This window comes from Haliotis rubra, unplaced genomic scaffold (assembly GCF_003918875.1).
Source record: "Haliotis rubra isolate DU_JTF1 unplaced genomic scaffold, ASM391887v1 Scf42, whole genome shotgun sequence".
NCBI lineage: Eukaryota > Metazoa > Mollusca > Gastropoda > Lepetellida > Haliotidae > Haliotis > Haliotis rubra.
Window position 1 is genome coordinate 150,187 of NW_025767102.1, and position 20,518 is coordinate 170,704.

A 20,518-nucleotide genomic window follows, 5' to 3' on the forward strand; every position below is an offset into this window, starting at 1 on the left:
ACTTACACCGTCTGGGGTTGTACTAAAAGGCTCATTGTCAATTGAAACGAAAAGAAATACAGGGCATATGGACTGATAATTGCCTTAAAGAAGTGTATGAATAACATATGTCTTGCACTGAGTTTTTCGGTAGACTGAAAAGCAAGGCATAACCATGTATATGTACATTGCAATGACCAGTTATGAGAAGTCATCACAGCCTTGTGTGGTATGTGTATAATTGCAAGCTCCATTCCAGTGCGTGCCACCTTTGTTACTTCAGACTGGTACTCTGCCACTCGCTTCTGTACGGTTTCACAGAAGACGCGCAGAGAGGAGCGCAAGCGCAAGCGCGATAAGGGCAGACAAATCAGTCTATCGTTACAGCAATCGCTGTGGAGAGCTTGTCGAAACGACTAACAAGAGCAAATAACTCTATTATGTTGACATGATCAAACTTGCAACTGTACCGCGGTATGTTTGAAACAAAACACATTTGTACCGACAAGATGACCCGATCTCTTCATTGAATAACAATAACTGGATTGATGGATCAAAGCTGACAATGGCAGATAAAGAAAAAGACCAGCGTGTTATGCAGCTCGCTGACATTGTTGCTGATACAAACGAGCGAAAACTACCACTGACCTTGTTGAAGCTGAAAGGTTTGTTCATTTTTCTCAGTGAAGATCATTACTATCTACAATCTTCATTCCATGAATGCACTGTGATAGTGATGGCTAGAGTTTCGCTGCTCGCTGCTGGGCAATTATCGCGCTATAGTGCTACCGCGCTGTCTCCAGCGCTGTCGCGCTATATCGCGGTAATGTGCTTCGTCTCCATTCACTGGCCAGTCAACTATCCTTAGGGTTCCCATTGTAAGACCCTCAGCAACTAAAACAACAGAGCAGATTTATGTCATCCAATTTTATTATGGCGGGCTCCAGACACACGTGTCATACAAACTACAACCACTATTGCGCAACGGATATAATATCCTGAGTACATCAGATTCTCACACCATTTCTATTATAAAATGTTTCTGACTTTTCACAAAGGATTCAACAGGAAAATTAACTGTCAACTTTTAAATGAATAAATCACAAGGAAATTGTAAAATAACTCTTATTCTTTTCACCAAGATAATACTCCAACAGATGACAATATCAAATCCAGGCATTTGGTGATAATACATTATGTCACCCAATGTTATTTTGAAATATTGGAAAATCTTATTCATTTGTTACAAAATCACTAATGTTTGATTACGTCATGCATGAAGAACAGTTATTTCTGATATACATATTCATAGGAATACCATGTTTATACATGACCCATAGTCACATAAAATATGTAAACAATACTGTTGCTTTGATCAAAATTACAAAAATGACTTGACAATAATTCCTATAGAATACCAGTTACATGTGTTTTACCAATTTGCAAGTGAACATACATTGAGATAATACATAGTCACAACATTACCCGTAACTCCCTTCTCGATGGGTAAAATCAACTTCCACTATATAAACAGATTAGAGTTACTTCCCCTATGGCGGGGGCATACCAGTCCTTGACGTGACCCACGAAAATGGGAGACACTCAAACTTCAATCAAAGTTGGCGGCTATTTACTATTATGGGTTTTCCTACAATAACATATGTCTAAAATAATTGTTTTGACTATTTAAATAAGTAAAACACATATTGAAGTACTGAAATCAATAATAATTGAATCAAAATCGAGTGTAAAAGCGTTACTCAACAACTTGACCTTCACAAAATCCACGAAATGTTTCACCTCGACATTGATAATTTACCAAAAACATCATATAAACAGCATTTCAAGTCCCTAAATGAGTATTTTCCAGTACCGGTAATGTTACAAATATGTAGTTGTGTACAGAAGCCTTAGGGAGCTGACGCATCTTTAGAGGTCCAACAACCCTTTCCGATCCTTAGCGTTTTGTACCCTTTCCGATCCATAGGGTTGGGTTGGGAGTGTGGTAGGGTTTGGGAACCTTTCTGATTCCTTAGGGTTAGGGACGATTTCCGATCCTTATTTAGGGTTAGACCTTACCTTAGAGCAGTGTAATCCTATTATATCCAATTGAAACACATTTACCGGTACTCGTCAGTACATTCCAAGAAATAATGGCACAAAAAAAATGAATGGGAAGGGCATGGCACAGTGAGGAGGAAGAACGAGAAATGTAAACAAACCATTTTGTTTTCATTTCTTACGCTTCCACCTCACTTCTGTGCAAATAACCTGTTAAACAAGCTCTCATTAACTTTGATGGTGCTCATGGTCCTGAGGTAGAGCGTCCGCTAATTATGTCACAAATTAGCCTTAGTCAGTAATCCGGCGAAACGCATTCAAGCCCCAGCAGCGCTAATTAATCTGAAAAAGTGCGCCCTGTAAAGTGCACTACTCCCATTGTGATTTGTCTTTAAACAAGTGACTGCCTTTCAAGGATGCAGATCATCAGATTTCATTCCGCTAGCATGGTGCTTGTTTTTCGGAAACATGTTACCTCTTTAGGTCATATAAATGTACATAATTTTATCCTCTGTTACATGCATAGAGTATTAGCAAAACTTTTATTGTTGTGTAAATGAATTTTATATATAAATGCCAACATTAAATTTTATGATGATAGAATACATTATGATCCTGAAGTGTGCGAAATACTTGTTCTAAATTTTGATAGCCAGTCAGACTAGCTATGCCTGAAAGTTACTAGCCCGCAAAATAATTCGCTAGCCTGAAATTAGAATGTAGAAACAAAGCAAAAGATTACAAAAATAGATGAGAATAAGATATTGTAGGCATGACACACGTTCCATCATTAAGCTGCTAATATGATGAACAATTTTATCAGGCCATAATCTTGCATGATTTAAAAGTGTATTATAACTTATCAAGTCAGAGAGTGATATATTTACAAATTGACCCCATGGAAATTCACTAGTCAGTCGGACCAGTGACTTGATATTTACTGGCCCGACTGGATTTTTACTAGCCACAGGCTAGGTGGTTATTTTGCACACTGATCCTGAAGACATGAAAATATTAATATGCTTAAAATTCTAGAGGAAATACGCTCTTAGCTTACCACACATTTCATTTATCATTTATAAGAGTTAAGTGACAAAAATCACAGAATGATATATATTGTATATGTACTGATTTCAAATAACCATTTTTGAGTTCCTAGTGGCAGTACTGTTCAAATAGTATCCATGCATACTGAGGTACGGCAAATTGATTTTCTTACCTTAACCATCTTCACAATCAATGTTTACTGAGAGCAGCAAACTGCAACAATTCCATGTATAGTAGACTTAATCAGAGGTGAATAAAACATGTACTTGTCACTTCAGTATGTGAGCCAGAGTGAAAAATTAGGGGCATGTAGCAATCAAAAGTAAAGAAATATTGACAAACCAATTTGCATGTCTCAGAGTTTGACATGTCTTTTCATATTACTGTACATGCAAAATGAGTTGTTTAGCCTAATGTTTCCAATAGATTGTTTGTGTCTTGATAGTTTTTCCAAGCATGCTACATTGTATTGCCTGATAACGTTCGTAATATAATATTATAGCTAAAATACATGGAATTATCATGAAACGTCCCTCATATTATCAGAAATTTGCGGGCCGCTGCAAATGATATTGGACCACTGCAAATGATATTGGACTGTTCAGCCTTAAAGATGGGCCACTATCAGTTCTGTTGTCAAGTGACATCATAGTTGGTTTACGGTTCATTCGACTTTGAGTAAATTCTTAAACAAGTCAAATTCCTTTTAGCATAATGTTTCTTGCTTTTTAACTTTTCAAAAAAACAATGAAAACTCCATGTATTTTCTTGCCAAAGGCAATTGAATATCGTCACGTTCTGTTGTGGCGTCACTTGAATTGTTCGATGGCGTAATTGCATTCGGTCAGTCAACCCCATCAGAAGTTGGTTTTGAGTAAACTTCCAGTCAAATTCCTTCATTGTCAAAACAATTTGTATCTTAGCAATAATGCCCTATTTATGGGTTATCTTTGCAGAAACCCCAGTCTTTTCAACTAGGAAAAATGGAAGACCTAGGGCTTCTGCAAATGATAATAACCTTAAAAAGTAGCATTACCCTTTTAACAGAAACCTGAAGTTATCATGGTTATTTCATCAAATTACAGTTTTTCAAAGAAGAAGAAGTTTTTGCTTCTGCTGCAAAGTTGTGGACACTAATAAACTGCTGTTTCAGATATTTTGGACAGTTCAGAGGCGGGTGAGGTTGACTTTGTGCGACTGCGGCGAGAGGTATGGGAGTACAACCTGCTGCAGGTGCTCATCCTCGTCCTCAGACAGGACTTCAGCATCATTCCAGGGGAGTGGAGAACCGCTGTCAGGCTGGTAGACCTGCTCAGGTAATCTAATTCAAAACTCATTTAACCAACTTACTAAAATTTCACATTAATCATAGAGCCTTTCCCTAGCTCTTTGCCTTTAAGCATGTTAAGTGACCTATAATTGTTGAAAACTTATTACCACATTCTGTTTATGAAAGACCTTTAGCCCATAACTACCACATGACTTACTTGTAAGTTGTATAACAGTCTGTATGTAATTTTCACCTGTGAAGATCCGGGTTAGAATTCATCTTCAGTAACCCATGCTTGTCGTAAGAGGTGACTAACGGGATCGGGAGGTCAGGCTCGCTGACTTGGTTGACACATGTCATCGTATCCCAATTGCGTAGATCGATGCTCATTGCTGTTGATCACTGGATTGGTCTGGTTCAGACTCGATTATTTACAGACCGCCACCATATAGCTGGAATATTGTTTAGTGCGGCTCAAAACTAAACTCACTCACTATCACTTTTCTAGCCTGGGCGATTTACAGACAGCCACATATATAGAGAATACTACCGATTTAGGTCTCATTACATACACGAATTATGCACGAAGCGAAGTGTCCTTCCTATGGTATCTGACCGAGCGGCGCAGGTCAGATAACATAGGAAGGTCACGAAGTTCAGTATAATTCGTATGTAATGAGACCGAAAGTGTGGTATTTTATTTATTACCCACGTCTTACATGCATTTAAATTGACAAAATAGCGTTATTTTTGTTATGTTTTTGGTTTCAAACCGAAACGGTTTCATAAAGAGGTTCGCGGAAGAGTTTTGTAATGTAGTACAATATTTGCATGACGTCACACTAATGGCGTCACTGCCATATTAACCGACGCCACGATGCATGTCAGTTGTCATCGCCTCATTACAGCCTCCTACAGTAAACTACTCCATTGCACCTCGCTTCTTGGTTTCCAGTTGCTTCATTCGCTAACATCACTGGTGGAAACATTGCGTTTACGTTTTTCGACAGATATAATGTCTCAGTTCGACTCACAATTAATTAAACAGCGACACGGCAACGTTAGCAATGTTTACATTCCCACAATGCATTTAAGTTGTAGAATGAATGAATTCACGTGTTTGTTATGAATGAAAAAATAGTGACGTCAGAATGTGACCTAATTGAGAGGTCATCGGTTATCCAATCAAATCGTTAGAATTTCAGGTCAAGTTGTTACGACACAGGTCAACGCGATACGACACTCGTGTGACGTCCGAGATTAATATGCAACTACCCATACGTTGACCATGTGGGTAATAAAGAGTAGTACAGACTATGGTGGTAAACAATGTTCACTCTCTCCATGATATGTGTGTTTCCAGTCAGGCAAGTTCCGGTCTGAACCTCCCTCGCCAAGAAATGCGGCAGTTTCAGGAGCATCATCTACCTCGAGCACTTGATTACATTTTCCTGCTGACTCGACGAATACAGGCCCAGATTACAGCAATCAACGAGGATGATGTAGGCCAGCAATATTTCTACAGTAGTATGATTGTTGTGTGGGGAGACTATTCCTAAGGAAGAGAGTTTTTATGGATATCACCTTCTTTATTATGAGGGACACAACATAAAGAAGTTGACATCTATAAAAACTCTTTCTTATGTGTATCCCTTCTAAATGCCATTCAAAAACCTATTTTTGTTTGCTTTTTCGTACAGATCATAATGTAGTTCTTTCTTATGCCTGCTTTACAATAGTGTGGGTCATCCCAAAGAAAAGTAGGAGTGCACCGGTAACCAATATTGTGTAATATGTTTTTCAAACTCTACGTACAGTAGAACTTGGATGTGGCTAACTACAATTCAGTTTGTTATATGCATTGTTCTCTATATACCCTGAAATATTTTTCATATGGAAACTTATGCCATCTTGGATTAAAGAAAACAAAGTAAATGCAATGCTGACTTTAATGTTTTATGTTCAGTGTTATTTTACAGACAAACTTTGTCTGACTAATTGATTTCTAATTTATATCTACATGTTACAAATCATGCATTAAGTGGTTTCGGACATTGTTGGGCTTTCAAATATCACTTTGTTTTTTATATTAAGTCTCAGTAGAGAGTTTGTTGTGTACACACATTTTACATGATAACATATAGGAGATAAATCTGGGATTTTGTAACACCTTGTACATCCATTCGCTCACTGTATCTAAGTTTGTTCTCGTCATGTTCTACTGTATTGTAATATCTTTTCTGTGTTCAGGTATGTTGGGTATAAAAAGTACAAGTCTTCTCAATAATTGTTTTGTTTACCGGTAACCTAAAATCAAACAGAAATTCAAAGCAATACAATATTTTTGCCAATACACAGTCCTAAAGAATAATTTAGATTAATGGATGATATAAATCTTTACACTTTCTCCATTCTTTAGTTTAATATAATATGGTTGATGTGGAACTGTGTTTAAGGTGGCACATCCAGAGAGACAGAAGATGGAGTTCATTGGTTACATTAAGGCTATAATGGAATCGGTGGTGTACCTTGCCAGTGGTTATGTCACGTTAGTTGCTGAGAGTAAGTTATTGAAGTTTTCTGTCTCACATAAAGCCATACTTCATCATTGGGATGTGATGCTGTATTTGCTGTATTAAGTGCACCTATCCTATAAGCATGCCTTTCCATAAGTAACCTTTCTACAAGTTTTATCCACCTGTACAGGGTTTGATAATGAGAGTTCATACATTAACTTCAAAATAGAAGTATAGAAGGTGAATATAACTTGTATCCATTATCAAAAAGTTGTGTTTTCGTTGTCAATTCTCCACTACTTGAGCTGACAACAACTTGTGATTATTTTAATGAGCACCCCTTTCGTCAATTTTCAGAGTCATTGGAGCACTTATTATGCCAAATATGGTTAATCTGACTTGGGTGACTGTAGTACCTCGACATGGTTTTGTCAGCAATATTCCAGCTATATGGCAGCAGTCTGTAAATAATCAAGTCTGGACCAGACATTTCAGTGATTAACATCACAAGTATCGATCTATGCAATTTTGATAAGATGACATGAGTCAAAAGGGTCAACGACCACCCGATCGCATTAGTCACCTCTTATGACAAGCATAGGTTACTGAACACCAATTCTAACCCTGAATCTTCACGGGTACCGATTCGGGTATCATTGTATAGTTTGGCTTTATATATAACCTTTACAGTGTGCCATAATATATTTTGTATATGTAATCTTATCATTGATTAACATGTTGATGATCATTAATGACAGAATGAGATCATAAGAAGATTCACTAGGTTATAACCATGGAAACGTTTTGTCAGTTTTGAAGTCTCCGTGGCTGCTTCAGCTGCTGATAACAGATGAGCCAGACACAGTGGTAGCAGTCATCACCATGATGGACAAGGTTATCAGGGTATATGGGTAAGTTCTGTTGGAAAGAGGATCATTCTGTTTGCTAGTCTATTATGTTTTATAGTCCCTTTGACTTCATTTGAGACCAATGTATTGCTCACTAACACAAAATCTAATACATGCAACAAAATCACACTTTGCACAGTCACATGAAATCGACAGACCAACTCTGATGATTTGTCTCATAATTTTGGACACCCGAATAACACATTTGTTTAACAAACGATCATTATTTTGTTGTCATTTTTCGCTATTTCTTACGAGGGAGGACCACTTGCTGGTAGAACAGCCAGGTAACCAACAAGCTTGTGCAGTGAAATTTCAATTTCACACGTACAACTCGCACACAAATAATGTCCTGTACAGATGATGTCTTGTACTAATGGTATGATGTATTCATATGGTGTCCTGTACAGATGATGTCTTGTACTAATGGTATGATGTACAGATCGTTTGATGTACATATGGTGTCCTGTACAAATAATGTCCTGTACAGATGATGTCCTGTACTAATGGTATGATGTATTCATATGGTGTCCTGTACAGATGGTGTCCTTTACAGATGATGTCCTGTACAAATGGTGTTCTGTACAGAGGGTGTTCGGTGCAGATTGTAAGCTGTACAAATAATGTCCTGTACAGATGATGGGCTGTGCAGAGTGTGTCCTGTTTATATGATGTCCTGTACAGATGTCCTGTACAGAGGGTGTCCTGTTTATATGAAGTCCTGTACAAATGGTGTTCTGTACAGAGGGTGTTCAGTGCAGATTTTATCCTGTACAAATAATGTCCTGTACAGATGATGGGCTGTGCAGAGTGTGTCCTGTACAGAGGGTGTCTTGTACAGAGGGTGTCTTGTACAGAGAGTGTGATGTACAGAGGGTTTCCTATACAGATGATATGCTGTGCATTGGGTGTCCTTTACTTAAGATATGCTGTATAGGTGACATGCTGTGCCGAGGGTATTCTGTACAATTGGTCTCCTGTAGGATGTTGCGCTGCCACATCCCAAAGATTCCTGTATAGAATTGAACAATGTCTTGTTGTTTTATGGAGTATGTACCAAGTTGTTTATATCATTTCAGTGTTGCTTTGTCCCAAATTGACCAGAAGATTGTCTACAGCATCTTGGATGAACTGATTTACAAGATCTCAGTAAACAACAATGTGGCTGTTGGAGCGTAAGTAACTGCTGCTGTAATGGACATAACTAACCTTATACTTGCCAAAAATGATCACTCCTGTCCAGTTTGAGATTTAAATACTCAAAGATCATTAAGAATGTTTTTCATTCTAAAGATATTTTTCATATTAAGTTATTGTACAGTAAAGTCCTGAACACATGTCCTTTCTATAATTTGTGAATGTGAACAGTCGGTTATCTGAAAACCATTGTTTCCAGAAATTGTTTATCTAAAGATCACTGAAACTGCATTTATATGTCCGTGTTAGTATTTTCATACCCACATTTCGGGAAGGCCTCCGAACTATTTTGAGTCGAATTTTAGAGTTGGTATGATGTATAAGGACACTTTCTTGTGGGCAAGAGCTTTGTAAAACAGAAGTTGTTTCTTGTAGGTCAGTGATCTTGATCTTATGGCAATTTTTATAGTAACACTATAGTAGTAAGTAACACTAACCTGAATTGACATTCACGCTCACATGATTGCAGTATTCCAGTCTTGCTGGGGCTTTTCTTTCAATTTTTCATTATTTAAGCAACTTCCAGTTACAGACATATTTTCAGCCATAGCTTTGAAATTCATCGTATTCTCCAGAATTAATTCAGCTCCATGTTCAAATTATGTTATCAGAATGGAGAGTATATGACTTGATGTCTCGGTTTAGAAAGTGTTTTGTGTGAACTGATGTTGCTGTTTTCAGGGCAGCTACTAAGTGTATCCTGAAGATCTGTGATGCATTCCGACTGATAGTGGATGTCCTGTGTACCAGATACAAGTGAGTACCGATCAGCTTCTAAGTCATGTACCGATAACATAGGCAGCATTCGATATGATAGGAGACTTGATGTGTTCAGTGTATTGTTTCAAAACCCTCAGGAATAACAGTACAGATGCAGTTTCTCTCGTTCGTTCGTGAACTCATTCATTATTTGGTGAGTGAGTGAGTGAGTTGTATGCCGCTTTTAGCAATGTTCCAGCAATATCACAGTGGGGAACACCAAAAATGGGCTTCACACATTATACCCATGTGGGAATTCTAACCTGTGCTTTTGACATGACAAGCGAACACTTTAACCACAAAGCAACCCCAACGACCCAATAATTGCTGAGGATGAAATTATAGATATTGAAAATGTTAAGTAATTAATCAATTTGTGAAAATTTTATAATAAAAAAAAAAACACTTTATGCTGTAACCGCTTTCAGTATGCTTCAATGTACAATGTAACCAAGTATATAATAAATAGATCATTTGTCCTCATGAAAAACATGTCAAACAAATGTGCATTTCTTTCATTCCAACATTAGGTCAGTCTTGACAGTGTGTTGTCTCCTCATTTCAGAGGTTTACGCCCGTTACTGGGGAAGTGGCACGGCAAGGGGTTCGCTAGAGAACTGAAACAGCTGCTGGTTCTCCTGGACACTGGAAGTGCTAAAAAGGCAGAGATGGAGGTGTGTTTGTGTGTGACCTTGGTGATGTAGTCCACTATGAGAGTAAGAGATACATGTATCTGGTCTGAGTCCACTATCTGGTCTGAGAGTAAGATATCTTGAGATTATTTTAGTCATTGATCTGATCTGGTCTGCACTGTTGGGTTTAGATCTTCTCCTTAATTTTCAGTGGTTATCCAGCAGAGTCAGCTTCAGATAAAACCTGGCCATGCATCCATCTATTTAAGATTCTTGTTCCATGTTTCAGAAATACCACCTAGCTGCCATCTATCTGCAAGCATGTTGGAAGGGATGTATAACAAGGATCAAACTTAGGAGGGCAAATGCAGCTTTCAAGAAATTTCAGAGAACATACAGGTCAGTTTAATGTAGAATATCCTGTGTTTATTTTGAGGCAGAAGATGGGCAAATCCAGGAGTTTTTGGGTGTACATTAATCATGATGTCCAAAGGTTAAGGGGAAATGCTCCTCAGGGAAATGTTTTCAGTGTGCGTGCACAGCCCTGCAAACTCCCCCTTGGCTCCGCCCCAGAAATAGCCCCAAATGCTGGTTGTAAGAGTTGACTAAATGGGGATTGGATGTTGACAATGTTGACTTATCTGTTAGTATGTTATAACACCCCTATACTATAAATGAAGATCCAAGGTAGAATTGGTCTTCAGCAACACATTCTTGTGAGATGTGACCAACGGTATTGGGTTGTCAAGCTCACTGACTTGGATGACAAATGTCTTCTTATCCAGGGGTGGAAATAACTTTAAAATTGCTAGTGTACTCTGGTACAGTGGCACATGTAAAATCACTTGCCCTGATAATTTTTCCACTCTACCGGCCGTTTTCTTGTTGATTTTTTAAATACACAACTTAATTGATATTGGAAAGTCAACTCGACACCGGTACAGTGTGATATCCAAATTTGCTTGCCCGACAGAAAAAAACACTGGACTGGGGCATCGGGCAATGGGTTATTTCCACCCCTGTTATCCCAAATGTATAGACATCAATCACTAGATTGTTTTATTCCAGGTTTCAATTTTACAGACCGCCTTCACATAACTGCCAATTGTGGACTAAATATTTACATACCTCTCAGACATGGATGATTGGTCATGCTATCAACCAATAGCTTGCCATTCAGCTTCCCTTGCATCTTCAGTTTGAAAGAATTGTCAACAGATCTATATATAAAGAAACCCAAACTACCTGATTTGGTGACATGTTCTTGCGAATTGACTCACTTTTGGACAACACACAGATTTTTTCCCCAAATGTGTGCCATGGTATTTTCGCATCTTAAATTCACCCTCTTATCCAGAAAGCAGAACTGATGCATGTGATGCTGAGTCACGGTCCAATGTCTTTCAATGCTTTGATACATTTGGTTGTTTCACTAGACTGAAGAAGGAGAAAGAGGAACGGTTACGAGAACAGACGAAGATAGATGCCGAGTTTTACCACCATCTGAAACTCAACAGACAGCGGATCATGAGAGAGTTCAAGGAGAGACGCCTCCACTTGATAGAAATAATGCCAGCAGGTAACATCTGATGTCATTGGCTGTTGGGTTTGTTGAATGGCATTCTCCAGTTATATAGTCATCAAAAAATACTGCATGATAAGCAATTTTGACATTACACAATAAATACTCACTCACTCACTCACTTCAGTCAATAAATAGTTCTGGGCCAATTATTGATGTCATGATCGTCAATCCAGGCAATATGGATACAATGATATACATTCTCTGAACATTCGATCCATTTAGTTGCCCGCTCGGTTGATGCATGATATTGTATCTCAACTGTGTAGATCACCCCTTGTAGCACTATGCATGATACAATTCTCAATTGTTTTATATCTGTGTCCAGTGCAGGTACCCAGGTTTCTGCAGGGAGAACAGTCTGATGCCGCTGTAAAAATACAAACAATGTGGAGAGGCTACAAAGAGAGGAATCGACTTCCAGGTCGCCAGGAGGTCGCACGACAGGTCAAGGCTGTCATCAAGATACAGAGAGGAGTATGTATGTCAGATCAGTATATCATGGTCACAGAGTTGTGACTGGTACATGATTTGTAATTATTCTAATCAATCGGGGGGTCACTGGCTACTGTCATGTCAAAATAACTTACCGCTGGATTAGCATTTTCAGTTGATATTAATTATACCCCATTCTAGTCTTAAAAATGGCAGTCATTTTGATTTGACGGTTCAACTCCAGAAGAACGTCTCTTATCTTTGATCTGACTGGATTAACTTTTCTGAGGACTCTAGATCCCTAGCAACCTATGCTTGTTGTTCTAGACAACTTGGGGTGGTGGGGTGGCCTAGTGGTTAAAGCGTTCACTCATCACCCCGAAGACCCGGGTTTGATTCCCCACATGGGTACAATGTGTGAAGCTCATTTCTGGTGTCCCCTGCCATGATATTGCTGGAATATTGCTAAAAGTGGCGTAAAACCATACACACTTCACTCCAGGCAACTTAATTGATAGGTAGTCAGACTTGGGGACTTGGTTTATTGTACACCAGCATAGACTGTTGCTCATAATATCAATCACTGGTTTGTCTGTAGACTTGCACAAGTCTCTAAGGTAGTCATTTTTTTTAATAGTTTAAATGGGAATTAAAAAAATATGTATAAATACCAGACTGGCGTCCTTAGAGACTCCGGATTTGTAAGGGGACACCCATTTTGATATTTTTATCAATGCATTGTAAGGTGGAAAGAATTAAACATCAAAGTATGGCATCCCTTACGGCTTTCCTTTCCTTGTACAATATTACATACGTACATTCCAAATTGATGTAAAACCAGTGAGCGCTCACCCGGTATCTTTTATTTTGATGAGAAAAGACACTCATGGTCGTTATTTGGTTGATAATTGTTTGTATCCCACATTCCTGTCCGTGTAGGTACGGAGGTGGATGGACCGGCTGGACAAGAGGCGGGAAGACATCCCCATCTCCCTCAAACCCCCAGGTCTCACTGACGTGAAGAGGTTGGAGCTGCATCAGCAGATTGAGAACTGGAGAGAGAGCAACCCCGTGAGTATTTATGAGGGTCCATTTGTACATTTACTATGTTCAAAGTTTGTTCCAGCTGGGACTCGACATTGGTCCCTGGAGGTATGCTGTGTTTCCAATTAATTCTGATACTGAACTCCCCATCATTTTGGATGGGTATTATCATGAGTATATCCCTGTTTCTGTCTTATGAGTTAGAAGAAACAGTTAAATTCTGGTTACTTAGGTAAGGTTTTAGGGCAACCTTGGATAGGCCTTTTCAGGCCCAAGGTCTAACCACTAACCACCATTAGTGCAACCACTAATCCTGGTGCAGTAAAGTGTGAAGTTATTCTTCCTAGTTGGTTGTTGCTTGGTGAGAGTTATGTCCCTTACAATGAGTGAATCTGTGGCTAAATACAGCTTATGCTTTTCGTAGAGAGTTGAGAAAAATTGCCTGTTATATTGTCTGATGACATACAACTTTTTGGATTCACATGATGATTATTTACACCAATATTAAATTTGAAGCTAAATGCATTCTTATGAGAATGGTAAAGAAATGTCCATCTAATTTAATTGAGGCAGTAATCGCATAGTCAAAGATGATTATTATAAGTGTTTGAGTCATTTAACCGAAACATTGTGTTTAAGACACAGCTGTATGTAGAGTAACAATTCACCAACATACAAGATATCTAAATCATGAATACCTTACAAAATACACTGTAATCTGTATTCACCATTTCCTGTACAAAAGGAACCAGAGGCTGGATGTAGTATTCCTCAGTATTCACCTTACAACTGTGCCAGTGGTCACGTCTCTTGGGTATTATGTGAAGAGCCACTTTTTCTGGATCCAAAATGTTTTTCCCAACCCTGGATCTTCCTCTGTACCAGTACTGTGGTTACTTCTACAGTCATTATAATCTGTTTGCAGTGAAAACGTACCGATAAATGTCATTTTAAACCAAAAAGTAAAACAAATAAAGTTAAATTAAGACTGCGAATCCTCATGATTTTACCTTGCCAATTGAACATTTAAATCTCAGAATTTTATTTGACTTAGGATAAAAGTTTTTTAACAAACGATCATAGTTTCACATGGCTATTATTTGTTTGTATTACAAGGGGGTATGCACATCAAATGAAACACCCGAAAACGACAAGGGTTGTTATAAGTTAATGCTCTTCACTTAACGCACGTGCATTTGTTTCACTGTTCCAACTACTGCGCTTACCCCATTGTAATCCAAACCAGTAATAGCGATTTGAATCTATGATCGTTTGTTAAACAACTTTTATCCTAACATGCCTAGCATGCAGTATTGACACACCCATTAGACTATTCGCCTGTTAAAATTTGTCTTCAGCTACTCATGCTTGTCGTAAGAGGCGACTAACATGATCAGATGGTTTGGATCGCTGACGTGGTTGACATGTGTCATTGTATCCCAAATGCATAGATTGATGCTCATGATCCTGATCACTGGATTGTTTGGTCCAGACACGATTTGTTACAGAGTGAGTGAGTGAGTTAAGTTTTACGCCGCACTCAGCAATATTCCTGCTTTATGGTGGCGGTCTGTAAATAATCAAGTCTGGACCACACAATCCAGTGATCAACAACAGGAGCATCGATCTGCGCAATTGGGAACTGATGACATGTGTCAACCAAGTCAGCGAGCCTGACCACCGATCCCGTTAGTCGCCTCTTATGACAAGCATTATTACTGAAGATCAATATTCTAACCTGAACTTCACAGGTCGATTAGTTACAGAAAAAACACAACAACCATACAAACATTTAACAACATAGATATATGAGGAACTGTGTGTATTCCAGACTCCCAGTAAGACCCCCGAGGAACTGCTGGAGATTCACACCAAGGCTGCTGAGATGCTGCACCATCATTACGCCAGTGTTCGCTCCCAGCGACGTACGCAGCAACAACGAGATGCTCTCATCGCTCGTCTAGACACAGACTCTGAACTCATACTGTGTAAGGGAAATTATGAAATAATTACAATAATTCATAATAATAGTGTTAGGAGCTAGATATTTGTCTCATATAAGTAGGAGATTAATGAAAATATAGAATATATGTAATGCTGGTCTGATTATTTGATAAACGTAAACTTAATATAGTTCATTTTTGAAAAAAGTAAAACTTTAAGACATTATATGTTATAAGTATTATGGTATTATATCTGATGTTATCAACCATTACAGATATATTAGTCATATTCCACTGTACCGAACTTTCTCACATGAATGTTTCATCGCTTCACTGAAAGATGCTCCACAAAATCTGAGTTTTACTCATGTATGCATACAGTGGCACCGGACCTGAAGTCTGTAACACAGAAGGATGTCCACATGTACACCAGCAGATCGGTGCCGGTTGGCGCCAAGGCTCGCTCCAACCATGTTGAGATGATGAAGAAGCTGCAGCTCCCTTGGTGGAAGAGACTGGGCGAGGAAGACGAGGAGGCGGCAGACTTAGAGATGTACCAGGAGGATATCATCTTTTAGTTGAACAACAATAACATTGCCTTTCTTCCATCTTTTCATACATTGCAGGAATTCCAAACAAATTGGTCCAAAATCAATTCTTTGTCTTTAGATATTCCAAGAAGACCAAGATTATGATCATTCATTTGTGATCTTATATGGTAGGGATATCAAAACACCTTGTGTCCATACTTATCTTTGTCTTCAGATATTATTCCAAGAAAATCAACTTCATGATCAATCAAACACTATATATGAACTTCCATAGCAGGAGTTTCAAAACGACTTGGTCCAAAGTCAGATCGTATGTTTTTCTTTAGATATCATTCCAAGAAGATCAACACCATACCAGTCCAAATGCTACATAGGATCTGTGTAGATTGTTGGTTTTATGTTGTTTTGGGCTTTCGTCTAGGGAATATTGTTCATTCTCAACAAAGTTCTACTTTAACTGTGACACTGATAGTATGGAGCTTGACGCTACACAGGGTGTCAATGGTACTGCAAGTGATACCAAGATCTGATGACTATGTATTCAAAGATCTGCCCACATCAGTATCTGTGGTCTTAACATTCTGTAGTAGAAAAGTCATGAGAATGAGCAGATTCTTGTTTTTTCTCTGATTTTGACCATGTTACTGTTGATGTATTAAATCTCGATCATTTTGCACAATGACATGGGTGATTGATCTGCTTTCTGTGTATTCAAACATCTGCCAACATCAGTACATCCACAGGGAGAAATCATTGCAATCAGCAGAATTGAGTTGAAGGTATTTTTGATGTGTAATATCTCTATAATGTTGCATAATTCCTATGGTTTTGTCAATTCAACTTGTTGAAATGCACTTTCCGGTAGCGAGTGATTTTCTGGTTTAGAGTCAACTACAATAACAGCAGCATATCACTGGAATGGTTAAACTGGGATTTTATGTACAGTTACCAGCATGGTTCATGCTTAGCATTTCTCCTCATGTAAAAATCCTATCCCTGAAATACTGGTGAAAGTGAAGTTAAATCCTGAATACTTTCTCCTGTATCCAAGTTGTTAAAGATCCCATCACGCCAAGCCCTGGGTTTCATTCCCTACATCATGCTGTTGATCACTGGATTGTCTGGTCCAGACTTGATTACTATTTACAGACCGCCGCCATATAGCTGGAATATTGTTGTGCAGCATAAAACTAAATTCACTCACTCATTCCCTAGGCCTACATAGATGCAATGTTGTGGAGACCAATTCCTGTTTTTCATGGAATGAGCAGCCTGAAACCATATTCATTCACTCATTCCTATTTCAGCATGAGACCTTTGAGCTGCCATCCAAACTCAATTGTACACTTTAAGGGTCATATCATACAAGTTGTATTGTACATAGAAGTATTTATGTATTATTTTGTATTTATTTACTGTAATAAATCCGTCCATCATTATTTCAAATTTTAAGTGTATTTATCTATGTATTTATCTATTTATTGGATATTCCTTAACTGAGAAGTATATTAAACATATTATTTCTTAACACCTGACATAGTTGCAGAAACTATGGTTATAACGAAATCAAAGCGACCACTTCTTTACGTTCGTTATAACCAAGCTTGTTTTATGCACTTAAATGTTAGGCAAATGGCGGGTAACAAAAACATTTCGTAATAAGCATGTACATTATTGACATAGTTTACGGTATTCATTCTAACATCTACCTTTTCATGACTGGTATATTTCTAATGAGGTATTGGTGACAATAAAGCTTTGGCGTAGTCAGGTGGTTAAAGGGTTCATCGTCAGCAAAAGAAGCGGTTTGATTCCCCACCTCGGTACCACGTGCGAAGCATATTTCTGGTATCCATTGTAAAATTTAAATAAAACTGGCAAACCCATAACCACTATTAATTTTAAGCCCAGTGTCCGTGCATGTAAGATTCAGGAAGGGACTTAAAATGTCATGCATTTTGTTTCAGCGAAGTAGGTAATTTCCTTTGGACAATATAGACAGTAGGCCACAGACCGACATCCATGACGTCTCTATAGTGACACATATAGCCAGTATCGTGGTAGCATGAGAGCTATTTTATGCCTTTGTAAGTCGTATTGCTTCATTATGACTGGGACAAGTACTGGCTGGGATAGTAAAGTGAAAACAATTATTTTGAAATATATATAAAATATAAGATTTAGAACCGTGGTTTCTGAAGGAATTGCCATGTAATTGCTGCTGACCCACATAACAGTTCAGTATTTTTTCCCTTCTGCATCAGTGTGCAACACTGTGTTTTTTATATTCGTTGTGTTTTGGACAGTTAGTTTCCAATATGACTATCCATTTTACTTCGAATGATTTGGCACAACCAGACGCCAGTCTGAGGTCTGGTAACTAAACACATGCAAAAGGAGACACAAGTTCCCAATCTCTGGAATAACGTATCCCACACATGGATTTAATTACAAGCCTCGAACGTTTTTACTTTGAAGGTCAACATTTGGAAGTGCGTTGGGGTATCCTTGTGGTTAAAGCGTTCACTCGTCGAGCCGAAGACCCGGTTCGATTCCCCACATGAGTGACATACAGTATATGAAACCCATTGCTGGTGTTCCATGCAGTGATTTTGCTGGAATGTTGCTAAACGCGGCGTAAAACTAAACTCACTCAAGTGTGAGCTGGAATATTGCAGAGTGCGGCGTGAAACAACAAACAAACAAAACAAACACTCTAAAGTTATTGTAAAATTCATATTTCATAATAAAACGATCGTTCTCTTCCAGTCATCTTAAAAAACTTCGTCCTTCGTATCCCAATTGCGTAGATTGATGTTCATGATGTCGATCACTAGATTGTCTGGTCCAGACTTTAATACTTATAATCCGCGACATATTTATATATAATACAGCTGAGATTGGCTTTCAACAACAGACTAAAACGTGTAGGTCGCTATGATATAGTTATAATATTGCAACATGCAAAAACATTTGTACATGTACAATTGATTACGGTTTGAATTACAAATATCGACTGTCGAGAGAAGAACTTTATTTGGAGCTCAAATAATCTTCAGCATCCGGATAGCATGAATGTAACATAAATCCACGCGTGAAGAACTAAGACATTTGATCATTGCGTTCAACGGCATAACAAAGAGCCATCTTTATCTGAAGCATCTTGTTTACTGCAGTTCTTCAATTAGACACCAGGGCACAATGTCCCAGTCGTCTGCGTGCTGTGGCAGAATCCTATAATCGGGTATTCGAACTGAAAATTCGCTATGAATAGAATTTTGTTTGATAGCATCATACTCCTGCTAACCCTTGCGAGTTAGTGTATAATCCGTTGTACGCGTTTGCCATTGTAAATGTTAAATTCTCCGAAGCTCGGGATCGAGTGAGTGAGTGGGTTTAGTTTTACGCCGCTTTTAGCAATACTCCAGCAATTTCACGGCGGGGGAGTCCAGAAATGGGCTTTACACATTATGCCCAGGTGGGGACTCGAACCCGGGTCTTCGGCGTGACGAGCGAACGCCTTAACCACTAGGCTACCCCACCCCCCACCCCGCCAAACTCAGGAAGCCCGTTGAGGGTGTTACTGTGAGGTCAAACACCGGGAATAAATATGTAGTGTTTGAAAATAGTTAAGACACTGGATTGACGAATTTGAATCGTACAGTCAACAGGAAGTGAATGCCATAGTGGAGCGACGGGAACGTAGATTCATTCACAGACACAACACCCTGGTATGTGTTCGTTTTGGTCCTCTTGACGATCTGGATAGCTGCGGTTCTGTTGCCTGAAATCAATGTAACTCTCTCTCTCTCTCTCTCTCTCTCTCTCTCTCTCTCTCTCTCTCTCTCTCTCTCTCTCTCTCTCTCTCTCTCTCTCTCTCTCTCTCTCTCTCTCTCTCTCTCTCTCTCTCTCTCTCTCTCTCTCTCTCTCTCTCTCTCTCTCTCTCTCTCTCTCTCTCTCATCTCAACACACACACACACATACAGGCGCTCAAACACAATAGCGCACACAAACACTAACACGCTATCATGAGGACTTTCTAATGCTCTTTCTAATGCTGAATTTGTGCATCTTAAAATATTCCATTCTTCACGGTTGTTTGTAAAAGTAAGTATGGACGATTGATTGTGTGCAGCGTCTCACTTCATCGTGGAACAGTGACAAAACACCTAACCCCTAACCCATTTAGTCTCCTCTAGCAACAAGAACATTGTACCTATTCCAACCCGGAATCTCCAGGATGGCCTCAATCACTTAACGCAGTACCACAATGGGTCACAAATACGTAGCATTTCTCTCTGATGACCCATAACGCACACAATGGTGCCACATCGGTGTTTCACGCCGGGCCATATTTCCTGATATAATAGGTCCGTGACCTTGATAGTCCGTCTGAATAAAGGGGTCAAAGGTCACCGGGACAGTGCCCTAACTATCCTAAGAATGGTCTCTCGTTGGCAACAAAGAGAAATGGGTCAGACCAATGTTCGAATTAGGAACATTTCATGTGTTAATGCTCAGCAGTTCTGAGGAAAGGCTAAATCAATTGATAATACCAAGAGCAGGGTTACATTGATTTTTGTAGGCTATGCGT

At 38.8% G+C, this 20,518-nt stretch overlaps 1 protein-coding gene across 2 annotated transcripts; it reads left to right on the top strand.

Moving 5' to 3' along the window:
* Nucleotides 1–387: 387 nt before the first annotated feature.
* Nucleotides 388–17,363, top strand: LOC124288545 (IQ calmodulin-binding motif-containing protein 1-like). 2 transcript variants are annotated; one of them, XM_046725094.1, is made up of 14 exons: nt 388–644; nt 4,241–4,403; nt 5,721–5,859; nt 6,814–6,919; nt 7,685–7,784; nt 8,861–8,956; nt 9,660–9,734; nt 10,303–10,411; nt 10,659–10,768; nt 11,806–11,948; nt 12,280–12,428; nt 13,326–13,457; nt 15,262–15,418; nt 15,755–17,363. In XM_046725094.1, exons 1-14 carry the CDS (start codon nt 545–547, stop codon nt 15,949–15,951), a joined length of 1,776 nt encoding a protein of 591 aa, XP_046581050.1. In that variant the 5' UTR covers nt 388–544; the 3' UTR covers nt 15,952–17,363. The 2 variants fall into 2 exon arrangements, with proteins under 2 accessions (XP_046581050.1, XP_046581051.1); XM_046725095.1 differs by lacking the exons at nt 388–644; nt 4,241–4,403 and adding an exon at nt 4,859–4,893 and having other exon boundaries at nt 5,659–5,859.
* Nucleotides 17,364–20,518: the final 3,155 nt, after the last annotated feature.